This window comes from Schistocerca gregaria, chromosome 1, assembly GCF_023897955.1.
Source record: "Schistocerca gregaria isolate iqSchGreg1 chromosome 1, iqSchGreg1.2, whole genome shotgun sequence".
NCBI lineage: Eukaryota > Metazoa > Arthropoda > Insecta > Orthoptera > Acrididae > Schistocerca > Schistocerca gregaria.
The window spans coordinates 214,994,740-215,017,548 of record NC_064920.1 but is presented as its reverse complement, the minus strand read 5'-3'; the positions used below and the strand labels follow the sequence as shown (position 1 = coordinate 215,017,548).

The following is a 22,809-nucleotide window of genomic DNA, read 5'->3' as shown; positions in this document are numbered from 1 at the left end:
CTGACACCCTATATTTTAAATGAAATGTCAGAATAACCATGTAGTCTGTCATGTAATGTGGAATTCTTCACATCTGCAGCTTCTTCTGTGCTGGAAGCTGAAGGTCATGTCCACATGTTTCATGGGGATGAACCAAGAGGTTACGAAGGTTAGGTGGATGGCGGAAAGACACTCTTGGTGGAGTGGGAGATCCATCATTCATGAAATCCTCCCCACTCCACCAGGAGTGTCTTTCTGCCGTCCACCTAACCTTTGTAACCTCTTGGTTCATCCCTATGAAATCCCCAAACCACACTCCCTACCCTCTGGCTCCTACCCTTGTAACCGCCCCTGGTGTAAAACCTGTCCCATGCACCCTCCCACCACCACCACCACCTACTCCAATCCTGTAACCTGGAAGGTGTACACGATCAAAGGCAGAGCCATGTGTGAAAGCACCCACGTGATTTACCAACTGACCTGCCTACACTGTGAAGCTTTCGATGTCTGAATGACCAGCAACAAACTGTCCATTCGCATGAATGGACACAGGCAGACAGTGTTTGTTGGTAATGGGGATCACCCTGTGGCTGAACATGCCTTGGTGCCAGCACATCTTGACACAGTGTTACACCGTCAGAGTTATCTGGATACTTCAAACTAACACCAACCTGTCAGAACTCCGGAGATGGGAACTTGCCCTCTTCTCGTTATCCGCCAGGCCTCAACCTCCGCTAATTTCAAGTTGCCGACGCTCATACCTCACCTCTTTCAACAACTTCTTTGCCTCTGTACTTCCGTCTCGTCTGACATCTCTGCTCAAAGTCCTTGCCTTTACAAATGTGTGCTTGTGTCTGTGTATGTGCGGATGGATATGTGTGTGTGTGTGTGTGTGTGTGTGTGTGTGTGTGTGTGTGTGTGTGTGTGCACACGAGTGTATACCTGTCCTTTTTTTTCCCCCTAAGGTAAGTCTTTCCGCTCCTTGGATTGGAATGACTCCTTACCCTCTCCTTTAAAACCCACATCCTTTCGTCCTTCCCTCTTTCCTGATGAAGAAACCGTCGGTTGCGAAAGCTTGAATTTTGTGTGTATGTTTGTGTGTGTATTGATCTGCCAGCGCTTTTGTTTGGTAAGTCACATGCAGCCGATAGACGAGTCGGGACAAGACTGTGTAGAATAACCACCAAATCAGCAGGTTCTGAAAAGTGTAGTGTGGCTGCTATTATCACCCGTCCTTGTAGAGCTGCTGCATCAATTCCCCTGGTTTACATGCACAGACAAGCAAGCAAGTTTTAACATAGTATGTTATCTTAAATCCCTTACTAAAATAAGACTTCCACAGTGGCAATAATCATTCATCGGCTCAGTAGGTGCTTTGCACTACATTAATTCACCAAAGCAGTAGGTTACACTATACTATGCAGTGTGTACTGAGTGAATGCATAAGTTTCCATTATTATTCACAGGTCCAATTTGGTAGTAAGTATATGGGGAGAGTTAGTTCACAACATTTGTACAGGCTGCTGTTAAAAACAGCTCTGAGTTTTGATTCACACACTGTACAGAATACCCTTCACTGGCCTAAAAGTGTTCTTTGTGAGTGTACAAAGTTTCCCCCAAATGTGATACCACAGGAGGTAATATGAGGGTGGTTTGAAAAGTTCTCGGAATCACCACGAGAAGTCAGCTCTAGTGCAACGAGTTGGTCACGTGATATTCATTGGACTGAGGGGGGGGGGGGGTAGGTTATAAGTAGATGGATACCCCAATGAATGAAAAAAGTGTCTTGTATGCAGGAATCCTGAACATCTTGCGAAATAGGCATACTAGCATTGACCATGTGAAATATACCTTCACTATTCTGTTGCCGGCCGCGGTGGTCTCGCGGTTAAGGCGCTCAGTCCGGAACCGCGTGACTGCTACGGTCGCAGGTTCGAATCCTGCCTCGGGCATGGATGTGTGTTATGTCCTTAGGTTAGTTAGGTTTAAGTAGTTCTAAGTTCTAGGGGACTGATGACCACAGATGTTAAGTCCCATAGTGCTCAGAGCCATTTGAACCATTCTGTTGGTAGGAGGAGTCACTTTGGGATGTAAGGCATATTGCATTATTTTCTGACTTTGCAGTTAACGGTGGAAACTGTTGACTGCAGAGTATTTCTAGAGGAAAAATGGATACTGTGAACTATAAAACACAAACTAAAATTCCTTACTTTTCTCTAAATGGAGGCTCAAGTGTGGAGCAGTTTCTCGAATTTTTAAATTTCATTAAATTCTGGAATTAGTTTCCGTAAACACTCACTGTGAAGTGTAGGTTTAGAACCATAAATAGTCACATAAATGAGAACTGGATCACAGTAGCACATATTACAGACTTCTGTTTTCAGATGGTTCATACACAGATGCATAAAAGTAGCTGATGAGATAAGGAAGGGGAAGAGAGTATCAGTGGGAAGGGAGTGGGAAAGGGAAGGGGGCAAGAACCACGAGAGGAATACAGCACTAGAAAGAGGGTGACTTTGTGAATGTGGGGGTTGTAACGTGTTGTATGCAGAGAAATAGAGTGTGGCTATGAGGGGAAAGGATAGAATGAAGGGAAGGGAGACCACTATCCTGGCATTGACTCCTGTCTTCTTAACCTATTTCATAGTTTGAAATTTGTACCATTACTGCCTGCAGAAGTGTGAGCTATCACTGGTGCTATATTACTTTCCCATTTCTTTGCTTTCCCTCCTCTCAAAGCCCTGGCCACTCCCTTTTCTTTTTGCTTCTTTTTAGCCTTCCCCTTTTGTTCATATCAGCTGTTTCACCTGATGCGGACTTTTACATCACCCCCCCCCCTTCCCCTACCCCCTCCTGTCACGCTGCCTAGTTGTGCTTTGGCAGAAAATGGAAGACTGTAAACCACTAGCATGTGGCACTTAACAGTACCGTCTGTGGCACTGTTATAGTCATTACGTATCTAAATGTCGTGCTGTACTACTTAGCTATAAAGTTCTTATATAATAACTGATGAATTCAGTCCTGATCCAAGTGCTACTTTAGAGTTCTCTTTTCATGATTCCTCCAGACATTTGCTATATATGTATATCACTTGGTACAAACACACGTGTCATGTCACCATTGTGTGTGAGGAAGGAGCAGCTTGTTCCTTCCCTCACCACTGCTGTCCCATAACAGTCAGTGTATTGGGCAAGTCCACTCCGTGGGCCGACTTTTCTTAGAAACTGACAAATTTTCAGTGTAGTATCTGTGTGTTTTGAGAAAAACCATTTTGTAAGATGAGCTACTCATTCCAGTTCATGTTTGTGTACCTATGTATCATTCAATCTTTCCTACATATTGAGTGATTATCTTTACGTGTTCCAAAGTTTATTTTCCACCCAAGCTGTACCAGTAGTCCATCAGCTTTTGTAAAAGATAAAATGATGCATTAGTTAAGAGCACTTAACTTTGAAAGTGAACATCAGTTACAACTTGAGAGGAAGAAACAGTGTTTTTTCTTAGGGAGGAGGGACAGATGGAACTCTGTATGATGAGCAGCTTAATTGTGTTGGAGTAGAGGAAAGCAAACATGTGAAATAAGAGAGAATAATAGAGGAGATAGAAATTAGTAGAGCATAGGAATAAAGGGAAAAAAGGTATGAAGTAATTCAAGTAACTTCTGGATAATGCACATCAGGAAGTAGTATTTCTTGAATTGGACTCCATCTGGAACCTGAAAGTACTCAGCGGCCACAGTTATTTCAGTTGGTGAACGAAGGTACAGCAGTCAGTAGCAACTTGTGTTTATTGTGGCACATCTAGATTTTGGTAACTGAGTGACCATCTTCAATGCAGGAGATGAAGTTAACACATTTCAGCCATTATTTGGCATAGACTGTCTTGGACTAAACAAGTCAAGAGAAACTATGCCAAATAATGGCTGGAAAGTATTAACTTTATCTGCTGTATTGGATGTGGTCACTCAGTTACCAAAATCTAGAAGTACTACAGTAAACACAAGATGCGACTAATTTCTGTACTTTCTTTCATCGGCTGGAAGTAGTATTTTTGCATTGCTGATCTGAGTTTACATTTGTGTATAAATATTGTATAAATTTGAAATTTAGTCAGTGGGTATACATTTTGTAGTTCTATACACACTTTGGTTTGTTCTGCCACACATTTTGAGAGTTTTGATGATTTTCAAATGAGTGTGCGAACTATATACCACCATGATTAACATACAATTTTAAATATAGGTTCACAGAGTGAAGGAGAAGATCCAAAAAATCGTAAACGTCGTCGAAGTCAGATGGCCTTCATGGAACAGTGGATGTGGGGAGGGAAACGTCGATCTGCTAGAGTTCGTTCCACAATAAAAAAGGAAGCTGAGAGGGAAGATGGGAACTTTGAGGAAGCCTTGCGCAGGCTTGTACCTCCTTCATTGCTGTAAGTAACTGAAATTTGCTTACATTCCGCTTCTGAATGCCCACCCCTTTGCGTAAAAATGTTTTGGTGCTTTGTCTTAATTGTAATGATTCTCCTGATGCTGGTAATTATACAATAAAAAGGAAAGTATTGGAAATGTATTAAATGCACAAGGAGACAGATAGATTGTTCAGTATTTGCCTTCTTTATGCACCAACTCTATTTATAACTGATACAAACACATTACTCATAGATATTGAAACCACAGATTCTTTCTCCAGGACATCAAGGGGAAAGAGTTGAGGTTTTTGCGATAAGATAAGAGTTCAGTTCAAACTAAGGGTATGAGGAAACTACCTTGTGTGAGGAGAAAACAAGGCAATCAGGAAGTCGTGGCTCTAGGAAATAGGGGGAGGGAATCTACCCATAGCTAAAATAATCAGAGAGCTCAGTTTGGCAGGTTATGCACTGTAAAAGCTCTTTGTATTGGTGTGGGGACTAGAGTTTTATCTTATTTTTCATACTTTCAATGCCTTTTGTCTTGTAAAATTATCTGCTGGAGCAACACAGCTGAAGCCGGAAAGTTTTGATTCAGCAAATGTGATTAGTGAAGATACTATATAAAGTGCATCGTGCTAAACTTCCTTCAAAAATATTGGGCAAATTATAATCACTTCTCAAGATATTTACTCCTTAGTGATATTTGTTGCTAATAATAAAATCAGTTTTAGTATGATTTACGCAACCACAATTAAAGATGCAAAAATAATTTTCATGTATAGTTTGCCGGCTTGTCTAGGATTCAAGTAAGTTTTCTATTTTGGTATAAGTTCCTGCCAGGCATAAAACTAGGATCAGTACAAATTCAAAATTTAATTTGAAAAAATCATATTAACCACGATTTCAATAAATTATACGCTTAACCCTTTGACTGCTGGAGGGACACCATCTGCTTGGCGTGCTGAGGCGCCGTGGCCTGTGGCATGATGTGGCTACCTGTGCTGCAGGCCTCTCCTTTGGAGCCACCGCTGGGACTGGAGTGGCCTGCACTGCCCAACCCGCCCTGTGATGAATACTTCTAGGCTGATTATGACTTGTGCAGAGCCAGAGTGAATTTTTGACGACTTTGATCTATAATATCAAGGGCAATAGTTTTTGTAAAGAAATCAAATGTGGCTATTTTCCACAACTTTATGTATTCTCTAAAGAATAATAATGAAAAGAATTTTACGAGCTATATTGAGCCATAAAACTGTAGGTAAAATCGACCAAAAAATAAGCACCCGAAAAAATGTCACAGTTTGGCTTTTTGCATCTCTTGGATTAGTGCCACGATGAATGAGGAAACTTAGCATGTAGTAACCTAACAACACAATTCTTTTAAATATAAAATTTCATTTCGATAGCACTTTCCAGTACTGAATGAATTAAGCGCAAAATTGGATATTTTGTAAAAACGTAAAAATTGACATTTTCGTTCTGATTTTTCTAAAAAATCTATGCTCTATAAAACATTCCAAGCTGTATAACTTGAACAAAAGTTGGGCATGAAAATCATGCCCGAAAACAATGTAAACTTGAGATTTGCATGTCTAGTAGAGTGAACACATGATGAAAATGAAATTTAGAGTGCAGTAGATTGATAGCAGAACAATATGGAATAAAAAATTTTATTCCCCTACTATTTTCCCAATATTGTACAAATTAGTCAGAAAGATGTTGATTTTTATGAAAAAATGAAAGAGGGGTAAGTTCGATACTTCTTTTACAGATATTGTTTTCTATTAATGCTTCAAAGCCAGTCTCATTCAAACAACCAATTTTAAGCCCTGCACCCTCCCCAGAACAGTGAGTTTAATTTCCAATATTGACTAACAAGGGAGGCAAAGAAGCAAGAAAAATCACACTGAGAACAGAGTTTTAACTTTGGCAAGTTGTTTCTCATTGATCAAAGGCATTTGAAATCTGTTACAGAAAACAGGTTTTGTACAAGTAGAATGAATGTGATCTGTATTGTTACTAATAAGGATAAAAGAATATAACTGTCTATGTTAAGAGTTAATTATTTAAATGTATAGTACGTAGCTTAATATATGGGTTTTGTTGTATTGGCGCAATGTACTTGGTGTAATCACATTTGGCTCAGGACAGATATTGCGCTATCTCAATCATCAAGTCCGTTCATTTGCCAGTAAACTTCTACATATGAAGAAGTCAGGCATTGTTTGAACAATTTTACACCTGTTGCATCTATTTCCCATCCTTCTTTTCGGTCCGGGCTTTGGACTGGCACTGGCAAAGTATATATATATATAACAAAGATTCCAAGACTTACCAAGCGGGAAAGCGCTGGTAGATAGGCACAATGAATAAAAAAAACACACACACACACACACACACACACACACACACACACACAGAATTTGAGCTTTCGCAACCGGCGGCTGCTTCGTCAGGAAAGAGGGAAGGAAAAGGAAAGATGAAAGGATGTGGGTTTTAAGGGAGAGGGTAAGGAGTCATTCCTATCCCGGGCACGGAAAGACTTACCTTAGGGGGAAAAAAAGGATAGGTGTATATATATATATTTTGGCTTTTTTTTTTTCAGAAATGTCAATAATTTTTTTCAGATTTAGTTCTCAATGATTAGTAATACTCCTTTGTATGATAAGTCTCAAAGCATAATAAAATGTTGCCAGTTTTGCATTGGTATCTCACTTCCTGGCACACTTTCTGTTTTGTGCAAAGGACGCATTTGCGAATGTTCACTCATGATAACAGCTGGGAAATGTCTGCCTGTGAATCACAGAAGATTCTTGTCATTGTAGTGCCTTCCTCTACCAGCTGTTTATCATTCTATAGCATATTTTTCTTTAATCTCCCTTATGAGAGACATGTAAAACTCTGTGAGTGCCATTTTTCACCCTGTTACAAACTGTTTGAGAGTATGAACATTTAGAATGCACAAATCCAGAAAGTGAAAAAAAATTTCTTGCATCATTTCACAATTTTACGCACTGATCCCACTGAGCTCAGTCACATGTCACAACGGTCAACTGCAAAATACTCGAATTGTAATCTACAGTACATTGCAGTTTCTTTATTTTTTTGACAGTATTTCTGTCAGTCTTCTCTGTTTCAACCATTTGTTTTGTGTGACGTGTGATCAACATGGCCACCTCTCTCTTATCACACCACTTGGTGTGATAAGCCAGACGTAAAGTGCGCTCCGCCACACACCGTTGGGTGGCTTACGGAGTATAAATGTAGATGTAGATGTAGATGTAGCAAGGATCTTGTCAGTGGACTTAAACTCAGTTTTTCCTCAGTTTAATTTCTTCTGCAGTTTTGACATGTTGAGCGTATTCTTAAAAACAGTGTGACATGCAGCTGTTCCCATAGTTGTGAAGCCAGATGAACATATCCGAGCTGGAGTACCGATTATCAACATACAGAATATGACCCCCATAAGAGTTGCCACTATGCCGCCACTTGTCCCTAAATTGTGGAACCCAATTTCTGTTGTTACGCCTGTATATACAATAAAATCCAAGATATACCCACTCTGACAGTCACACAGTACAAATGTCTTTATTCCGAATGTACTTCACTTGGTTGGAATAAATTGCTTAAAATATAATAGTCCTCTGAACAGCAAGAGACTTTCATCTATACAAAGCTTGTGATGTGGATGAAATGAATTAAGAAACATCTTAATAATCTTGTCAACAGTTATCTTAATTTTAAACAGACTGTCGCCTCCAGTACTTGCAGAGTTATCACTGAAGTGTAACGTTCTCGGATGTAGACAGAAACAGTCTCGGAACATAGTTTCGCTGAAGACCAGTTTGTTCAAAAGTGTATCTCTTTAGCAATAATCACTTAATTTTAACTTCTTAACTTGCACAATTAGAAGACAAATAGCGACAAAACACTGTGTCTTTCCACATTGACAGTCAAGAATTCACAGATTATGTAGTATTGTAATAAAATATTGCCCTCACCTTTTTATCTCCTCTTATATATTACACCTGTTCTGTTATTGTTATTATTATTATTATGAATAAGCAGTATTTTTTCAAAAATTTATCACCAGCATATCAAGTAAAATTATGTAAACACTTCTTTGTTATTGATTCCAACACCAAAAATCAGCATAATATAAGATTTAAGGAATCCTTTTCATACATACTTCTAGTTCTATGTGCTGCTTTCAGTGTACAGCAAACACAACAGTGTTATAGCAACAGCTCGTAGCAGACTTGTGATGAATGAATTGCCTTTCAGTTATTAAATTTCACTTTCAGCGTACAAAGGACAAATAATGCAAGTAGAAAGATTTATATGTTCAGTACAATAGATAAATAAGCAATAATGCTATGTCTCAAGGAGGAGCCCAAAACTTTTAGCTTAGGAGATGATCTCGTATAAGAGCTATGGCTCATGTTTAAAAAAATAGGTGCCAATGCACTGGGTAGGTATGTATTCAGTAGAACAGTTTGTGATGGGAGGGACCCTTCATGTGGCACAGTCACTGTAAAGGGACTGCTAAAGAAACAGAAACTACCACATGTAAGGTGTAAAACAAAGCATTGGGCTATACAGGGAGGTATTTTGAATGAAACACATTTCACTGTCAGTGTATGAAGCTTTCATTGAATGCCGTAACAGAATATTGATTAAGGAAATTCTGGTTGTATACGAAAGCTGTTCGTGGCGTCAAAGTTAGCTTGCAGGCATTCATGAATGAGACAGGCACTGAAATTGAGGATAGCAAAGCAAAGACAGAAGTACTTACCTCTGTTTTCAAATGTATCTTTACAAAGGAAAACCCAGGAGCACTGACTAAATTTAATTCTCATACCACTGAAAAGAAGAGTGAGAAATATGTCATAGCAACAGATGAAATCGCTAAAATTGAACAAAACTCCCAGAACTGCAGAATTCCTATCAGATTCTGGACCATATTTCCAGGAGAGTTAGCCTCTCTTGTAACTATAATCTACTGTAGACTCCTTGAACAAAAAATCGTGCCCAGTAGTTGGAAGAATGTACAGGTCTCATCCATCTATAAGAAGTGTAGCCGAAATGATCTAATACCTTTGATATCCATTTGTTTTAAAATCTTAGAATGTATTCTTAACTCAATCATAATGATGTACTTGGAAGCCAAACAGCATGGATTCTGAAAACATCAGTCACGTGAAACTCAACTTGCTCTTTTCTCACACGACGTACCAAAAGCCATCTAGCAGCAGTTAGATATATGCAGTATGCTTGATTTCTGAAAGGCATTTGACTAGGTACCAAACCTATCCTTATTACCAAAAGTACAATTGTATTGGGTATTAGTGAAATTAGTAACAGGGTGGAGGGGTTTTTGGTAGGGAGGATGCAGCAATTTATCTTGGGTGGAGAATCATTGAGAGATGTAGCAGTAACTTCAAGTGTGCCCCAGGGAAGTGTGTAGGGACCCTTGCTGTTCATGTTATATAATAAGCACCATGTGGACAATATCAGTGGTAACCTCAGACTTTTTTAGATAATACAGTTATCTGTAACTAAGTAATGTTTGATAGAAGCCACATAAATTTTAAGTTGGAACTAGATAAGATTTCAAAGTGGTGCAAGGATTGACAAATTTTTAAGTGCTAAATTTATAATTGTGCATTTCACAAAATGAAAAAATATACTGAGCTGAAAAGTCATGGGATACCTCCTTTTCCCGACATTGCGCAGCAGCTCGATGCGGCATGGTTTCAACAAGTTGTTGGAAGTGTCCTGCAGAAATACTAAGCCATGCTGCCTCTATAGCCATCTGCAATTACGAAAGTGTTGCAGGTGCAGGACTCTGTGCACAAACTGAGCTTTTAATTAAGTCCCATAAGTGTTAGATTGGATTCATGTCGGGCAATCTGGGTGGCCGAATCCTGTTCTTCAAACTAATCATGAACAGGTGTGGTCTGATGACACGGATCATTGTCATACGTAAAAATTCCATCATTGTTTGGGAACATGAATGGCTGCAAATGGTCTCCAACTACCCGAACATAACCATTTCTGGTCAATGATCAGTTCAGTTGGACATCAGGACCCAGTCCATTTCATGTAAACATAGTCCACACCATTTATGGAGCCACCATCAGCTTGCACTGTGCGTTGTGGACACCTTGGTTCCATGACTCCGTAGGGTCTGCACCACACTCGGACCCTACCAGCAGTTCTTATGAACTGAAATCAGGACTTGTTTGACCAGGCCACTGTTTTCCAGTTGTCTTGGGTCTAACCGATATGGTCAAGAGTCCAGGAGAAGCGCAATGTTGTGCTGTTAGCAGAGGCACCCGCGTTGGTCGTTTGCTGCCCTAGCCCATTAATACCAAATTTTTCTGCACTGTCCTAGCAGATACGTTCATCCCACATTGATGTCCGCTGCTATTACATGCAGTGTTGCTTGTCTGTTAGGACTGACCATTCTGTGCATATGCCACTGCTCTCGGTTGTCAAGTGAAGGCCATTGGCCAGTGCGTTGTCCATGGGGAGAGATAATGCCTGCAATTTGGTGTTCATGGTGCACTCTGGAAACTGTGCATCTTGAAATACTGAATGCCTTAACAATTTCTGAAATGGAAGTCCTGTGTGTCTAGCCCCACCTATCATTCTGCATTCAGAGCTGTTAATTTCCATCATACAGCTATAATCTAGTCAGAAACATTTTCACGTGAATTATCTTCATACAAATGACAGTCCCACCAATGCAATGTCCTTTTATGTCTTTTATAGGTGATATTACTGCCATATTATATGTGTGTATCACTATCCTAAGACTTTTGGCACCTTAGTGTAGTATCCTATGATTCAGTGAGTCACAGTTGAGATTCATAAATTCATACAAATGTCTGGGTGTAACACATCATAGTGATATGAAGTGAAATGATCACATAGACTCAGTCACGGGTAAAGCAGGTAGCTGACTTCAGTTTATCAGTAGAATACTAGAGACAGGCAGTCTGTCTTCAAAACACAAGGTACAACCTATCCTAGAAGATTGCACAAGAGTGTGGAACTAACAGAGGACATTGAAAAGGGCAACATGAATGGTCACAGCTTTGTTCAATCTATGGGAGAGTGAAACAAAGGTGCCGAAAGAACTGATTTGACCTAAACTTGAAGATAGATGCAAACTAATCCATGAAAACTTACGTAGAAAGTCCCTAGAACTGACTGAAAGGGATGAATCTAAGACTGTATTACAAACCTCTTTACATCGCTCCATAGAGATCATAAAGACAATATTAGACTAATAACAGCACAAACAGAGGTGGCATTTAAGCCGTCATTCTTCTCTCACCCCATACGTGAATGGAATAGGGAAGATGCCCTAATAACTAGTACCGTAAGATGTACCCTTTGCCAAACAGTTAACAGCTGTTTGCAGACTATGGGTATAGATGTAGAGGAGAAAAATGTAAAACTGTTAACTTGTTATTTGAGATGGATTTTCTTCTGCCACATTATTACATGTTTCTCACTTCTGTGCTGATATATAATAATTATCCAGGCATGCTGTCTCTTTTCTTCTTTTGTGATCCCAAAATGCTACAAGTGGTAGTAGGCTTATTGTATGAGAATTTCCCTCTGATTTTCTTTACGTCCTTCTCCCAATAATCCTCCTTCCATTAGTGTTATTTGTGCTGATTAACTGTAGCCTACTGCCATTTAGTTGGGAAGGACTTGATATTATTTAGCTTTTGAATAAACTTAAACACTGTTCAACAGTAAGATTGACAGTGGTGTAATGTTTATTTTAAAATCGTGTATTTGTTTTCAGACCAAACAACATGAAGGAAAGTAACCAAAAGAATGTGGATAATCTTCTATTAAATGACGACTCAATGGATACAATGGATCTGTACAAGTTGTTTGAGCGTAGGGAAAGTGTTGAAGGCCCCTGTGATGACAGAAACAATTCACAGGTGTGTGTAATTTGCAATAAAACTATTTCATTCAGAAATTTTAGGGATTATCACAAATTAAAGATAGTTATATTTACAGGGAAAATTTTACTCAAAGGGAAGAGAAGGTTTATTAAAGATAGTGGAAGAGGAAGGATATTTTGGTACGGATCAAGAAGAAAATGATGTCAGAAATCTTGTGGAGTCATGTGGGTCTTCTGATGTGATTGACATCCTTTTGAAATTTGTCACATTACTCAGTACCAAGTGGAATATTACATGGCCACTTGAACTAATCTCTGTGTACTTGGAAATGTACAAGTGTTTGAGGTAAGCATTAAAGCTTAATTTGAGACAGAAAATATTGTCTGAGAATTGCGTTTAATTGTACATGTATAGCAAACAAGGAGCCCCAAGCCATTGCAGTACTTCTTCCTTTCCTGTGTTGCAGTCTTACTCTCTGCCTGCCTCTTTTCTCAGACTTTGTCTCTAGCATAGATTCCCTCTGGCAACCTAGCTTGCTTGTAGGATGTCAATAATGGCTTTTCCCACTTTGTTTCAATATTTTCCACCACCAATTTCAGTGAACTTTTGTTCAATCTGTTCATCTGGTTTTGGCCTCCACCCTTTCAAAACTTTTTACAGAAGGGCGGATTATACAGGATATGACCCAGAGCCCAACATGGTAGCCAGTTGGATATCTGTACAGTGATAGCTTCCTGCCCACGCAGGCAATGCATCATTGATGCCCGACTCTGACCTCCCCACACATGGCAAAGAGTAAATGCGTGACTGTTTGAGACATTCGGGCTCTGGTAATGGCCATCAAACAAGGTGGCAATCTCAGTATAGTTCAGTACTTCATGCATGAGACAGATGAAGAACTATGCACACACTTGGAGAAGAATGGGATTCGTTTTGTATGTTGTGTACATCAATGTATGTCAGACAACTAGGTTGACATTTGGGCATTCGTCCTCATTTTTGAGCTGGATTTGCTTTCTGATACTGTAAAAATCATAGTTTACTGCTGTGAAGCCACATTTCTCACCTCCAGTTTGGTGCCTTAAGTGCCAACACTTTGTGCATATCTCCCTGGTGTACATCCGAGCCAGTTAGTGGACACTATTGTCAGCTGCTTCACAAAAACCCACCATGTGCACTGCCACATCTCGGTGTCAGTTGCAGAAATGATAACAGTTCTTGATGTTTGAAGTGTGCTAACCTAATTGAGAAATACAAAATCCAGGTACTGAAGGTCACTGGTCGCCTCTTATCTTTTGAAGCTCAGAAAAGGAGAATCATTTATATCCTGTTTTAATGATATCAGCCTTTGCTCCTACTGTGGCCCAGTCATCAGCAGTACTTGTTTGCATTTACTCCCTCAATGTTGATGTCTACTAGTCGTGCAAGTACGTTAAACCATGGGAGCATGGCTTCTACATCACCAACACTCCACAGATGATTCACACTTGAAGAAAATTTGGTTATGTTGGAAACAGCAATATCATAAGTTTTTTTAAATTCCAACAGCATGTTACAATGGAAAATCCGGGATGTAATGTAACAATATAAAGAAAAGGAAAGTTGCTACCCAGCGAAGATGCTGAGTCGCAGATAGGCACAACAAAAAGACTGTCACAAATAAAACTGTCGACCAATATGGCCTTTGCAAAAAAAAGACACACACACACACACACACACACACACACACACACATGACTGCTGTCTCTGGCAACTGAAGCCAAACTGCGAACAGCGACACCAGTGATGAGAGTAGCAACTGGGTGGGGGTAAGGAGACTGGGCAGGGAGGGGAAGGGATAGTATGGTGGAATTGGGGGTGGGGGACAGTGAAGTGCTGCCGGGGAGTGCGCAGGGATGAGGTGGGGAGAGGGTAGGGAAGCTATGTACAGTTGTGAGGTTAGACGCTGGGCCAGGGAGAGATGGGGGAGAGGGGTTAGCAGAAAAAGAGAGAAGTAAAAAGACTGGGTGTGATGGTGGAATGAGGGCTGTATAGTGCGGGAATGGGAACAAGGAAGGGGCTGGATGCTCGAGGACAATGACTGATGAAGGTTGAAACCAAACTTTGTTAGTCATTGTCCTCACCCATCCAGCCCTTTCCCTGTTCCCATTCCAGCACTACACAGCCCTCATTCCAGCATTGCGCCCAGTCTTGTTACTTCTCTCCTTTTCCACTACCCCACCTGACCTCCACCCCCACCTGTCTAACCTCCCAACTGCACATAGGTGCCCTACCCTTTCTCCACCTTGTCCCTGATAACTCCCCAGAAGCACTTTCACTGTCCCACTCCCCCACCCTACTATTTTTGACAAAGGCCATACTGGCTGAAAGCTTTATTCATGGCAGTCTTTTTGTTGTGCCTATCTGCAACTCAGCATCTTCGCTATATGGTGAGTAGAAACTTTGCTTCTCTTAACATCTCATTAGAGTCTTTTTTTGACCTATGTAATGCTTATGACACCACTTGACGCTATCAGATTTTATGAACCCCTCAATGATTTGGCCTTTTGAGACCCCCCTACCAATTTTTGTTCATCAGTTTTTATCCCACAATTTGTTTTGGGTTAGAGTTGATGTACCACTCAGCTCCCCATGGCTGCAAGACAACAGTATCCCACAGGACTCTGTGCCGAGTGCGACACTCTTCCTCATTTACATCAACGGGCTAGTGGCTTCTGTCAGGCCAGTGGTCACTCCTACAGGATACCTGTATGTAGATGACTTCCACATTTAGTATGACTCTGAATCTGTAGCCTTGGTTCAAAGATATCTCCAAGGCGCAATCCAAAGGGCTTTCACTTGGACCCTTTCACTTGGCGTCTATTTCTCTCGTCTTTGAAGGTGCAGGTCACACATTCCTGTCATTGTACATTGGTCCATCGTGATACAGAGCTTAACCTGGGCTACCAGTGCTTGGACACTTCTGCACAGTCCAGATTTTTGGGGCTGCTCTCTGACACAAATCTGTCTTGTCTGCCCCATATTCGTCAGCTGAAGGCTAGCTGTATGTGAAAGTTTAATGGTGTCTGCTTCCATGTCCACACCTTTGGGAATGTGGATCACACTACTCTACTCCATATTTACTGGACCCAGATCCTGTCCCAGTTGGACTACAGTTGCCAGGCTTTGAAGTTATTTGACATAATCTATTGTTGTAGACTAAGACTGCCCACTGGTGCCTTCCAGACTAGTTCCATAGATAGGCTTCTTGCCGAAGCAGGGCTCTTATATGTTCAGTTCCTGTAATACTGGCTCTTGCTCTAATATGTGATCACCATATGACAATTTCCTAACCACCCAACTTGTGGAGATTTTTTTTTTTAAGGTATCGACCCCTCAGTAGGATTACTTCAGCCTCCTAACCCCATTGTTTCTCTCACCATATTTCATTGTTCTCAATCTAACTGATGCCTATTACATTTTAACCTTCTTACTTTTACTGTTACAAATCTCCCAGCTAGAAGGCATTCTTTACTCTGCAGTTGTTTCAGCCTTTATCAAGCTGGCAGTGGGTCAGATGCGGGGGTTGAATTTCTCTCTTTACGGGTGAGTTGTGGGAAAGCCCTTGTCTACTCTCTGACCTCTCTTCAAATTATTTTTCAGTTTTGGCATCAATATTAGTCGCAGTTCCTCTGTTTTATTACTTTTGCATACTCTCATAATTTGATCAATTTTCTGGCTGACATCACTAACTCTAGGTGAAATCCCTCTGTCCCTTAAGTGACCAACCAACCAACCAATGTGTTAACAAGTTTCACGTCTATTGGATTTATCGCTACTGTAGCATCATTATATTATTGTTGTTTCCTTGTGAATGAGTTTATCGATATTGTAATACGTACAACTACACATTGTAGAGCAGTTTGCCTATTAGGATGTGTTCTAGATTTCATATAAATGGACATTAGTTGCACTGGACCATATACACAAAATTGTGATATCCTATATGCATAAAAATATTCTGACAAGGAAAATGATATCTATACAACTAAGGATAGTCACAGGCAACCACTCAGCTCTAGCGGACTGATGTGTAATGCATAGAAACATATAACCAAAAATTTTGTGTTTGTTACATTTTTCTGTGTTACTCATCACTCCACAATGTGGTTGTCTTTCCACTATTTCATGTATTTTTCCATACAGGACTCTCCATTTTTGTAGTAATAGTAATTATAACAATAAATTGTCTACTAAAATTGACTCTTAACGCCATTTCATGCAAGTGAAAATACATGGACTATCTCTTCTGTCATAAAGCTTAAAGGTCAGCTGCTCAAACATAAAATAAGGAAATAAAAATTCTCATTGTGTTTAGAGATCTGTTTAGAGAGCTGAGGAATCAGTGCATACACGGGCCAGAAGTCACAGGAAAAATCAGGCAGCAAAATCATGGACTCGAGAGATTTAAAATCACTAAAGTTGCACTTTTCAAGAAATGGAGAATGCCAGGTATGAAGGAAGAAAAGGACGGACTTTGTAGAGATACTTAAGACATTGTGAACCATTACTCAAGAGAATCCTTTTCCCTCCAGAAGGAAGGCAGAGCTTGGACAATGTAGCATCAAAACTAGAGTGCAGAGTGGTCTTTGGATCAGTTCTTGCTGGTTTCGCCCTGAATTCAATGAGTCTGAGGCTGTTCTGACCACAGTGTCTCCCAGGGACTTAATCATTCCAGCTGCCATTTCTCTTGGGTATGTAGACTTAGGAGTTTACTCGTAGTGGACAACAGCTGTGGATTAAAACTGTATGTGGGACTAGGACTCGAACCAGAGACCTTTGTATTTTGTGGACAAGTACTCTGCTGACTGAGCTTTCTGAGCATGACTCGTCACCCTGCGTCACAGCTTTACTTCCACCAGTACCTGTTTACTACCTTTCAAACTTCACAGACATTCTCCTGCATACTTTTTTGAGACAAGCTGTCCTGGAAGAAAGGAAACAGCAGAGAAATGGCTTAGCTACAGTCTAAGCTGTCGTAACCTAGCCTTCCATTTTTATCAATTTCTCTTGGTTGTTGTACATGTCAAATATTACCATTTCTCTCTGTGACATATAGCTATTTTTGCGAGGGTTTCAGATCTCATGCATCACTTTACATTGCCAAAAGATTTTTTTTCCAGATTGGCGTATCCTATGCAAGTGTCTTGACTTCTTAAAGTCTTTATTCCATTATCAAATGTTCTGTCAGAATGCCTCTCTAGTGCATTTACCTTATCCAAAACTAAATTGATCATTATGTAACTACAGTGGAATGCCTATTTTACATTTTCGTGCAGTCCGGAATTAAAAACGCAAAATTGAGGAAAATGCAAAATTGAGGAAAACGTTAAAACCCCCCAAAATATGTAGCAAAAACACATGAACTTGGCATATATGATTAAAAATTGCAATCCTCTCCAATACTTTGTATAAAATCTCTCTATAAGTAAAGGAAATTAAATGTACAATACAATAATTTGTGGTAATTTATTTCATCAGTTCTTAAAAATCACAGATGTGTAACAGCAAGTAAAAACTCGTAAAAAAAATTGGAACTGATGTCTGGGTACAAGGTAATCGAGCTCTTTTCTGACATGCTACATCCACAAATTATGCATTCAAAACAGGCGCTTTTGAGAGATCATCCTCTGTGCTCACCCAGAGAAAAGCAAAAGTAGTTGAACATGTTGAATTAAACCATAAAAAGATCTCAGCAGCTAAGTGGTTAAACCATAAGCATAAATGCAGACATCTGCGTAATCACATACTTTTCACCATTGCTGTTATTGTTTAATGCTTTTCTTACAAACCGTACTTTATATGTTCACCTCTGTTAAAATGTTATTTTAAGCTTGATGAGAGAAATAGAGACGTGAAAAAATGAGTTTACTTCCCTAATTGACACTACGAGCTTATTAGAAGTTGGCTAGTGAATTTCTGTACACTGCGTAAAATGTAAATTTGAAAGAAAACTCGGGTGCTACAGTTTCGCTTCATGTCTTCTATCACTGTCAATCTTTATGATCTAAAGTGTGTGGTGTATGTGGTGCAAAGTGTATATGTGAGTAGTTTTTGCAACTATATCTTGTCATATTTGAACACGAAAGTCTATAAAATGTGCTATCACAAAACCCTTGTTCTGTTTCCATGTGACATCTGTCATAGCACATCATGTGCATGCAAAGTATATTTTCAGCACTTCACAAAATGCTTTCACCCTTACCTGCCATCCAGCCATTGGAGGGCCACTCTCCCTCTCCATGCATCCAATATACGAGCTCATTTTGTGGGTGGTAGTGTGGTGTAGTGACTGTGCTGGCTATTGTGTAACTTAACAAGTCATCAGTCAATGAGTTCACTAGCCAGAAATGGGCGACATTTCCTAAATTATGACTGAGCATATTCTTTGAGACTCATTGTCTGAATTTAAAAGGTTCACAATTGTTGCTGAATACAGTATATTGGAAATACATGCTAAAAGATGAGACTGAGTATAAGTAGCACAAGGAAAGGTGCCTTCGTCAGGTATCGGTTCAGTCTGAAACAATTCGTGTCAACTGTCTTGTTTTTCCATTACTGCTGGAATGTAGCAGTAGTAGTTTCATAATAGTCCAGTGAAGCTAAATGTTAGAAGTTTTGTTGGCAACACTGATTGTGGATTACATCAGCATTTCCTCTCTCAGGTCTCCCTTCTCCACGATGGCCTTAAATATCTCCTTAACCCTGCCACCACCCATGTTGCGAACCATTAGTCTTTTGTGCTACTTATAACTCTTTCAGTCACATCAAATGCCTCAAATGTCAATAGAAGAAAATGGGATGAAATAAAGCGAGATGTCGAGTAAGAACTTAGAATCGATGTAAACCTTACTAGGAAGAAATACAAAATCAGAGGATTTTTAGCATTGATGTTATGGGTTTTTCACAGGTGCTATGAATTTGCAGTGTAGAAACGCAAAAAATGTAAAATAGGAGGATGTAAAATTGAAGTTCCACTATAATCCCCAATTTTCTTTTACATTCTTTTGTATATAACTCTTAACAGCATTTTAAATGCACAAACTATCAAGCTGATTTTAAAATAGTTGTCACACTTACCTACTCTTGCTTTCTTCAGGATTGTGTGGATGATATTGTTCCAAAAGTTCAGTAGTATTTCTCCAGTCTCATTAATTATGCTTATGAATAATGGCTGTATTGCCATTTGCCCCAATGATTTTATAAATTATGAAGGAATATTGTCTATTCTTTCTTCATTGTCTAATCATAAATTTTCCAAAGCTCTATCAAATTCTTAGACTGCATCTCCTATGTCCTCCAAATCAGCACCTGTTTCATCTTCTGTCACATTATCAGAGAGTTCCTCTACTTCTCAGAATCCTTTTAATGTACTATTTCCATATGTCTCATCTTTCCTTTCTGTTTAACAGTGCAATTCATTTTGCCTTCTTAATGTTATTTCGGCTTCCAAATTCTCAAACTTTGTTTTGACTTTTTCGTGTGCAGAATATGTCCTGATGACTTTCTTTTTCCAACTGTCCAAAATTTTTTCTGTAACAGTTTTGCCTTAGCTTTCTTGCTCTTTTTGGACTCTCATTCACAGATGATTTAGATTGTTGCATTTGTCTGTTTTCCTAAATATTTCTGTGTTCTTTCATCAGTCAGATGAAGTATTTTTCTTGGTTAAGCACAATTTATTTGGAGTTACCTATCCTCTATCTGTATTTGCCTGTACAACTTCTGTGGTCACCCTTTTTAGAAATGGCTATTCCCGTTCAAATGAACTACATACTGTAGTATTCATCTACATCTGCATCTAAGTGGATACTCTGCAAATCACACTTAAGCCTCTGGCAGAGGGTTCATCAAACTGCCTTCACAAGAATTCTCTATTATTCCAACTTTGAACAGCATGCAGAAAAGACTAGCATCCATATTTTTCTGTGTGAGATTTGATTTCCCATATTTTATTATGGTGGTGGTTTCTTCCTATGTTGGTCAGTGTCAACAAATTATTTTCTCTCTCTGAGGAGAAAGTTGGTAATTGAAATTTTGTGAGAAGATTCTGGTGCAACAAAAAATGCCTTTGTTTTAATGATATCCGCCCGAAATCCAGTATCATGTCAGTGACATTCTCTCCCCTATTTCGCGATACTACAAAATGTGCTGCTCTTCTTTGAACTTTCTCGGTGCACTCCATTACTCCTATCTGGTAAGGATCCAATCCCATGCCATGCAGCAGTACTTGAAAGCGGATGGACAGGTATAATGTAGGCACTCTCTTTAGCAGATCTGTTGCATCTTCTAAGTATCAGTCTTTGGTTCCCCTTCCCCACAACATTTCTGTGTGTTCTTTCCATTTTATGTTGTTTGTAATTGTAATTCCTTGGTATTTAGTTGAATTTATGGCCTTCAGATTTGACTGATCTATCGTGTAACTGAAGTTTAACAGATTCCTGTTAGCGCTCATGTGGATGACCTCACACTTTTCATTATTTAGGGTCAACTGCCAAGTTTCGCATCATACAGACATCTTTCCTAAATAGTTTCACCAATTGCTTTGATCTTCTGATGACTTTACTGGCCGATAAATGATAGCATTATGTGCTAACAACCTAAGACAGCTGCTCAGATTGTCTCCTAAATCATTTCTATAGATAAGGAACAGCAGAGGGTCTATAACACTACCTTGGAGAATGCTAGAAATCACATCTGTTTTACACGATGACTTTCCAACAATTACTGTGGACTGTGGCTTCATGATTTCCTGTCAGAGAGGTCACTCACATAACTGAGATGATATTCTGTAAGCACACAATTTGATTTCAAGTCTCTTATGGGGTATAGTGTCAAAAGCGTTATGGAAATCTAGAAATATGAAATCAATTTGAGATCTCTTGTCAACAGCACTCAGCACTTTGTGTGAGTAAAGAGTTAGTTGTGTTTCACAAGAAGAATATTTTCTAAATCCCTGTTGACTGTGTGTCTATAGACCATTGTCTTTAAGATAATTTGTAATGTTAGAACGCAATATATGTTCCAAAGTCGTGCTGCATTATCGCAGTATGTGCAGTGCCAGAACTGCAAATATGTTTCATCATTCCTAAGTATTCCATTATTGCATTCCTTGTATGTTGATTATTTCTGACAATTCTCTAAAACTTCAGTTTAATCTTCATAATTACTAAGTTGTGATCTGTCTATATCTGCACCTGGCTTACCTTACAATCCAGTATCTGATTTTAGAATCTTTGCCACACCATTACATAATCTAGCTGGCATCTTCCTATCTTTTCTGGGTTTTTTCAAAGTACACCACCTCCACTTGTGATGTTTGCACACTGTATTTGCTGTTAGTATCTAACATGTATAGCAAAACTCCAGGACCCCTTTTCCTCCTCATTTCTATTGGCGACCCATATTTTTCTCGTATTATGTAATTTTTTCTTCTAACTTCTTCTGCTTTGATGTTGGCGCATTTACCTGAACAACAATGTGAACCCAAACTCCATCAACAAAAATGTTTTGTGTTATTCAGGAATAGTTTTGAAACATGTTTAAGGAACACTTAATCTTCAGGGGCTTATTACAGTGAAATAGTGTAATTTTGATTTATTTGATTTGTTATCCATATTACCTTCGTTTCTGTGAAAATACCTTCACCATAGTGTAAAAACTTGTAATATCTAATTGCTAAAATGTAAAAATGTACCAAAACAACAGATGTAAAAGTACTGTGATGTGGTTGCCATTGCTGGAGGAACAACTGAGCACAGTATTTGTATTTTGCTAATCTTCCATTTTATTTAGTGAAGTCACACGTGAAGTGCACATCTGCCAACTCTGAAGCAGTAAACCCATAAGTCCTGTATTGCACCACTGTTAACATACAGCCTACACTGTAAGGAAAACAAACTCAGCAATACTGAATGCAAGCTTAAAGGCGAAGAGAAAAGTCAGCATTATTATTGCCAATAGCAAGTATCATAAGTATATGGAACAAGTTTGTTTCCAAACAAGACACACAGGGTGCACCGTTGACATTTGCACTGTGTATGTAGAATATTCATCACTGTTGGTGCAGTTACTCCTCATTCTCCTCCTCTCTTTAATTTCTATTTTTATGGCAGAATGTGTACTTGAGAATTATGGAGAAATGATACTAGAGTTTTGTATAACAGGTTGGTAAATTTTTCTCGAGATTCATTGTGCCACATGTTTCCTTCATAGGATGTAAAGTATGGAGAAATAAAGTACTTGATTATTAGATGTGTGTAAATAATATTCTTACATAAATAACACTAATTGTTTTTCAGAGAACACGTTAACCACCCTTCAGTTTTTGCACAAGAAGAAAGCACTGATATAAAAGCAGATACATCAGCTACTATACTGTATTTAGAAATCTGTCTCGACAAATCGCTGAATGATAAAACATCAAGAGATTATGAGCTACTGTAAGTGT

At 39.2% G+C, this 22,809-nt stretch overlaps 1 protein-coding gene across 1 annotated transcript in view; it reads left to right on the top strand.

Moving 5' to 3' along the window:
- Nucleotides 1-22,809, top strand: part of LOC126337005 (calcineurin-binding protein cabin-1-like) — a 237,068-nt gene that overhangs the window by 55,573 nt on the left and 158,686 nt on the right. Inside the window, exons 8-11 of the mRNA XM_050001253.1 lie at nt 4,221-4,410; nt 12,215-12,359; nt 12,439-12,668; nt 22,661-22,801. Coding sequence (XP_049857210.1) covers nt 4,221-4,410; nt 12,215-12,359; nt 12,439-12,668; nt 22,661-22,801 — 706 coding nt within the window. The remainder of the gene's footprint in view (nt 1-4,220; nt 4,411-12,214; nt 12,360-12,438; nt 12,669-22,660; nt 22,802-22,809) is intronic.